Genomic DNA, 7,002 nt, shown 5'->3' with positions numbered 1-7,002 from the left:
TAATAATAATAAGATAAAATGTCGGGGTTTAGACATGACATGTCATTGCTCCTCTCACCTCATACTATATAGATTGCTATACTAATGAGTGGGCAGAAGCATCCTATCCTCCGCCATTTGATTGCCACCCACCACCCCACTTTGCTCGCCTCCATCTTCAGGTTGCCATGGCTACAGGCTGCCTGGCTAGGCAACGGATGGCTTTCGTTGCATGGGCCCACCAACAAGCAATTCTGACAGGTTGGCTTTCATCAACTGTGCAGATTGCTTTGTGTAGTTTATCAAGGATTTATTTTAATAGTTTTTTATTGGAGAAAAGATAATCAAATTTGCATTTTGGATATGATTTCTGCTCTTAAATTAACTACAAATCTGAAAATCTTTGATAAATGTCCTGCTTGGTAAGTCATGACTGTCTGATTCAAGGCTTGTTTTGTACCTGCTCTGTCCTCTCTGCAACCGGTCTGTGTTCATGGTAGAGCTCGCAGGGCTCAACATCTGTGTTTGGCAACATCACAACGCTTTGTTCAATGGGATTTTATAATCCGATGTCGCATTTTGAACTGAACTTTGTTGTAGGCTGCACAAAATTGTTGTCAACTCATCTGAAGAAAAACACCATTCTCCTGTTTCTTTCATGTGAAGCCCATTTCTACATTTGTATCCAAGTTCACTCAAGGCCATTTTGTAAAACCAAATTTGTTGGAACACACCATCGGGGTCACACTAAAGTGATAAAATAGACAATGCTGTTGCGCAGTCATCTTGACATTTCACATTAAAGTAATAAACTTTCTCAGAATCCAAGTCAGTGGAGCAGGGAAATGTTGTGTTAAGTGATTCAGGGTGTGTCTGCCAAGCACACAGCCTGCGGAGCTGTCGATCTCAATCACCATATCTCAGCGTAATCACCTCCAGTGTAGTCTTTATCTACAAGACCCTTAATCGCTGTGCAAAGCTTTGCATCAGTTATGCAATCACAGTAGTATGCACATAACACACACTTCCTTGTGGCTTTTTTGAAATGCACTCTGCCAAGGGTGACCGTAACCAATATGATTCGACTGCCATGGGGCGATAGACAGCTGCTTAATAGCACTTTTCATATAACCTTTAAAGAGGGAGCTGTGTGGATGACGCACAGATTCACGTTTGGAATACATCAACAATTTACTGCCATGTGTTACATTTGTTTGCAAGGCTACAACGTTTTACCTCATTTTGTTTGTAACTAAAAAGTTGTATCTTTTATTAACGTTTATTTTAACACACATGCCATTAATGGCACAGTGATGTGATAATAAGTGTAACTGCTTGTGTTTGGACTGCAATGTTCATCACTCTCCATTTTTGAGTCCATGCTGTTTTATTTGTTTTACCAAAATTACAAAAGTAGGAAAGTATGTTGTTGTGATGAAGTTTGGTGTATTTAAAAAAAGAAAATTTACTTTTGCTTTGTCTGGCAAGTTCAACATGGTGGTGCTGCGTTTGAGTGTAGGAGGTATCTAGCATAACATACTAAAACAAGTTGTAAAGCCTCCATTTATAAAATTCTGGTTTAACCCAAATTTTCTCTGTGAGATGTGTTGAAGGGGAACACATATATTATAGCAGGGTTACTATTGGCTGAGGCTGAACTTGGTCCTTAGTATCCAGCTGCTTTCACTCAGTCTTAGCATACTGCATAGAGAGAGCTTTTTCTTTTGTTTTTTTATTAGAAGAGCACTGTTCAGTCTTGTCATGTGTTAAACCATCATTGTGCTCCATCCCCCCGCCCCCCCCACACACACACACACACACACACACACCCACACCTTAATGTTCTCATTAGCTCTGCTTCTCAGCCTACTTCCCTTCATTCTGAGTGGGCGGCTGCACCATCTCATATTCTGCAGTGTCTGAGACAACCATCACCGCTACCACCATCTATCCAAACTGAGCACGGGACCCACTCGGGGATGAGGGACAGACTCATTGGCATTTTGCAGCCTTTGGTTGGGGGGACGCTTTGTCATGTAACACACGGGAGGGGGCTTGTAGGGGCAGTTAATGTAAAAAGTTGTCAGCACAGCACACACCCTATGCTATCTATGTCATTATAGGGCAAATAAGGATAGAAAGTATGGTAAAGAAAGTTATGTCTTGGGCAACAACCCAAAAAATTGACTGTGACGTGCTTGTGTTTCTATCTGCTTGCTCATATTTATTAAACATTACCAATAAATGCAAAAAGCAGAAATAGCGGTGTCTTCTTTGTTTTTTTTGTTAAGAAAAATGGTGAAAGATTAGTGGTTGCAGGTATCTGTCAGTATTTCTCCAGTCCCAGTCTTTGTCCTTGTGAGACATTGAATGAATCCACATGGAAGAGAATGTTTGCTCTCAACTTTTTTCTGTGCTTTCTCCAAAATTGCGCCACATTCTGGCATGAGCTCTGACATTCTCTCCAGGCCGTGCATGTTGCCCTTATGTGAGAACAGAAGAATATATTATTCTTGCATCATGTCTCTAATATATTCGAAGAACGTATCTGACTTATAGAGCAACATGCACTTCAAAGGATGTCCAGAAACCTTTTCCAGAATAAAATGCCATGTGCTTCTTCTAGCAAAGTATAAAAAAAAAATCATTTTATGCAAAATCACCCACAAATGTGTGATATTACATTTGCTGAGATTATATTGTTCTTTCTCATACTTCTGCTGTGTCCAATTTGTCATGTGCTAATGAGTGACATTCTGATTCATTTGAAGGGTTGTGCTAAAACAGTACCACTACATACAACTCTGCCAGCCAATCCGAGATATTGGCTGGGTGCAGACTCTAAAGCAACACCTGTGGGGCTGTGCACTACCCAACCCAAGGTAATCAATCACAGAAGCAAAGAAAGGAAACAGACCACGAGCCACAAATGCCACTCATTGCCATCCATACATGCCCATAGAGATGTGATTTACTTTGTTTTCTATGGCTACATCTACACTATTTTGGTTTAAAAACAAATATCTTGCTACGTTTACACCTCACGTCTGCAATACTCTGGCGTGTCCGGGCCCCAAATGGAGACATTTGGAAACACAGCTGCTCCCACTTTGGTTTGAAAACTCTGAGGTTGCTTTGTCGTCGGGCAGAAACAGACCTTTGGAAACAACGATGCACGTCAGTCTTAACTGTCAAGCCAGCTTACATACCTTTCAGTAATGCTCTTACTTTTTACCATTGATGTTATTTCTTTAAAGTATTTTTTCTATTTCTTAACTTTTACATCCATGATTTTGAATGTCAGAGTAATGTCAGACAATCCGCTTCCTGTTTACACAAGCACTCGCATGCCATAGATGTATTAAAGGAACTGGTACAGCGTTTGAGGAGAAGCCCCATTCATTCCTATGAGAGTTTCTTAGATGTCAAATATTTCTGAGCTGTAGGGTTTATTTCCCTGATGTGCGACCCACTGAATATGCGCAATTGTGTTCCTCCCAGTGGCCTTGCCTGCAAGTTCCCGTTCAGCCCATAGACTTTACATTGTGGTGACGTCACAGATTTTAAAAATCACTTTTCTTGGTAAGAAGAGGTTGTTGTTTTTTTCAAATATAAAAAAGTCCATGGATTTTGTTTTGTTTCAAAACACTGCTTAGACATTAAAACGTAGTAGTGTAGATGTAGCCTATGACAGTGGCAGTTTTATTTCACCACATTATCTCTGGTCTACTCTCCAGGTCATAGCCCGTCTGTATATTTCTCTTCCATATGGACACTCGAGTAGAGTTGGGGAGGGTGAATGGGGCTGTCTGACTGACTGCTATCACATGCTGCATGTAAGGGGCGTATTCTTAAGGAGGCCCCAGGTTTAGCCCAGCCATCTCCACCCATCCTTGAACCTCTGTCAGCCGCTGTGATGCACGCACTCTTCATGGTTAAAACAATCTGCATGATTGTTGAATTAACCACCCAGACAGGAGTGTGGAGATTATTCCATTCATTTATGAGGCAGATCACTCATGTTCTGAAGGGGAACTTTGTTATTTTTTAAACTTGTACCCTATTTCCCCATGTTTTAGTGTGACTTGTTGTCCAGTATTGAGCAAGAGCCTTAAAACTGCAAACCAGGCTGCAATGTAATCCTATGGGGATTTACAAACCATCAGTGTACATCCCTTAAAAGGTCCCATGGCATGAAAATGTCACTGAGGTTTTTTAACATTAATACGCATTCCCTCAGCCTGCCTATGCCCCCCCCCAGTGGGTAGAAATGGTGATAGTACTAAACTGAGCCCTGGGTATCCTGCTCTGGGGACCACTAAGGTCTATATAAAGAGACTTCAGATACAGTATTAGGGACCACTAAGGTCTAAAAGAGACTTCAGATACAGTATTAGGGGACCACTAAGGTCTATATAAAGAGACTTCAGATACAGTATTAGGGGACCACTAAGGTCAATTAAAAGAGACTTCAGATACAGTATTAGGGGACCACTAAGGTCTATATAAAGAGACTTCAGATACAGTATTAGGGGACCACTAAGGTCTATATAAAAGAGACTTCAGATACAGTATTAGGGGACCACTAAGGACTATATTAAAGAGACTTCAGATACAGTATTAGGGGACCACTAAGGACTATATAAAAACATCCAAAGAGCACCATGTCATGGGGACCTCTAAAAGAGCTATTTTTGCCACAGACGGCTGAGATTGTTATTATAAGAGTCTGACTTTTGATGCCCCTTTGGAGTCATTTTAGGGTTTTGTCTACATTGTGAAGGTGTGCTCTAACTTGTGCCTCCTGTTTGCAGGTTACTAATAACTCAGCTCACCTGTGTCTGCGTTTTTTTTAACCTTTTGCTTGATTTGGTCTGTTTGTTACTCCAAGTCTTACTCAGAGAAGTCTTCTTCTGAAATCGAAGACATAAGAAATAAGACAATGATGGAAATCGGTGAGTTGGAGAGAGGCGTGCCAGAGTTTGTTGCATTGATGTACGTATCTTGGAGTTACGTAAAATATTTCCAGTGTTATGGCTTAATATTTAGATGCTTTCGACAATGTGGATGAGACAGGTCACTGCCGCAAGATTTCAGAACGAGACGTCTCCCTGAGCAAGACTTAGAATAACGAAACGGACCGGATCAAGTAAAAGGTAAAGAAGAAAGTTGTATTTCACTGCTGGAATCTTTCCATAATGTAGTCAGACATAAAACAATCATACTCTGTCAGTGGAAAAAAAACACTATTAGTGGACCTACACATTGATTGTGCGTAATTGCCCCATAGGATTACATTGCAGCGCGGTTTACAGCTGCAAACTGCAGCGCTTTCGGTTAATACTGGATCCATTTCAAAGATTGTTATCCTTATTAGTCACTTAGACACAAGTGAAAACAGGATTCAGGTTAAAAACAGCGAAGTTCCCTTTATAAATTGCAGCACTTTACATCTTAGCTTTTTGTCACTGAGTAGAAGTTTTATACTATGTTTTAAAAAAAGAAATTCTTGATTCCATATCTGTCTCTAAAGCATGCTGCCACTGTTTTCTGTTGGACCTGCAACCTGATGTTGTATTTAATCATTTTGTCCAGATGTTGAGTGTTAGCTTGGATGTAAGATGAGGGTAAGTATGAATGGAATGAGGGAAGCCGCTCTGCTTTGGAAACACGGTTCAAAAAGGAAATTGTAAGTGCATGTTAATGATCTTCAGTCTAATTTGTACTGCTAATGTATTGATTTGGATTGTTCTATCTTGTAGCTATTCTTTCACAGAACACCCCGAGACCCTCATTGCACCATTGACAACTCGTAGTTCATAATGTCACTGAATGAGTCAAAGTATAGGTTTAAACCAATGGCTTGAATTGATCTAACAAAGCTATCCAATGCGTCATTAGAAATAGACCACAAGCTTTACTTTGCATGTGTGTTCGCACAACACATTGGCATTTATCGTCAAGTTTTCAAATTACATGAGTCACTTTATTCTATCATGACTGCATTGAGGCATTTCTAAGTAATGTTGATAAGCAAACCAGCCCCATACTGATAGTGTATTATAGCGTTGTCTCTTGAAACAGAATCCTGATATGGTCCACTGAAATGAGAGGTCACAGGGTGCTCAACTCAACCCAATGACTTGATGATGTTGTTGGCCTTTGAGAAATGCCTCATCGTGTGTCTCTTTCTGTCTCCTTCTCTGGTATCGTAACCATGTGCTGCATCCTAGAGATGCTAAGGACGAGGTTCTCGGACCCAGTCATCATTCCCAGGGTGCTGCTGGAGGAGAGCCACCACCACCGCTGGAAAGACCCAAACCTCGGAAGAGCAGCGGAGTCGTACGCTTTGCCCTAGATGTCAACCAGACTGAGTAGTTCTGCCTGCAGGATGGAGGCCGAGATCTTAAACCGACTGATGCTCTGTATTGTATTTAGTATTTGCAACTAGTTGGATTATGAAAAAGTTACACTATCCAAGAGGCATCCCATGCATTTGAAACACGCATGTTTGACCAATGGAATTATCACAAAGGTGCTATGTCATTTTCTGGTTTCATGCCATTTGTTTTCAAAGAACATGCCACTATCATTAGAAATACCCCACCATAAAGTGCTTATACTACAATTCCAAAAGAAACTGTTTTAGTGTAAATAAATGATCATTGCAGATTACCATGCTGTGCTGTAGTTTTTGTTGTGGTCAGTCATTTTCAAACAGGGGGTCTGTACAGTGTGAAGGTCTGAAGAGTTCAGCATGTAGCAGAGGCACAAGGCTCCCAAATGTGGATGCAGCGTGATAGGCTACTGGCCTAATACGTTTAGATGCATAACAAAGGGGGAAACTGTGCGATAGAAGCATTTTAAGGGATAGTGAAATGATAATGAACTGTGGGCTTGGCATTTCAAAAGGATGCAATTCTAGTGCCACTGAACAAGACAAATGATGTATAACAGAACAGATACACATGGGTTGGAGAATCTAGGAAGTCAATATTCTCACATGTTCATAAAGTAACTAGA

At 40.7% G+C, this 7,002-nt stretch overlaps 1 protein-coding gene across 1 annotated transcript in view; it reads left to right on the top strand.

The window, feature by feature from the left end:
* map6a (microtubule-associated protein 6a) overlaps positions 1 to 6,654 on the top strand; it is a 49,291-nt gene extending 42,637 nt beyond the window's left edge. Inside the window, exons 5-6 of the mRNA XM_032533653.1 lie at positions 2,751 to 2,861; positions 6,213 to 6,654. Of these exons, the coding sequence (XP_032389544.1) occupies positions 2,751 to 2,861; positions 6,213 to 6,357 (256 nt within the window). The 3' untranslated portion in view covers positions 6,358 to 6,654. The remainder of the gene's footprint in view (positions 1 to 2,750; positions 2,862 to 6,212) is intronic.
* The last annotated feature ends 348 nt before the right edge of the window (positions 6,655 to 7,002 follow it).

Source organism: Etheostoma spectabile, chromosome 13 (assembly GCF_008692095.1).
Source record: "Etheostoma spectabile isolate EspeVRDwgs_2016 chromosome 13, UIUC_Espe_1.0, whole genome shotgun sequence".
NCBI classification, from domain to species: domain Eukaryota; kingdom Metazoa; phylum Chordata; class Actinopteri; order Perciformes; family Percidae; genus Etheostoma; species Etheostoma spectabile.
The sequence above is the reverse complement of the archived record's forward strand: the minus strand, read 5'-3'. Positions and strand labels throughout refer to the sequence as shown.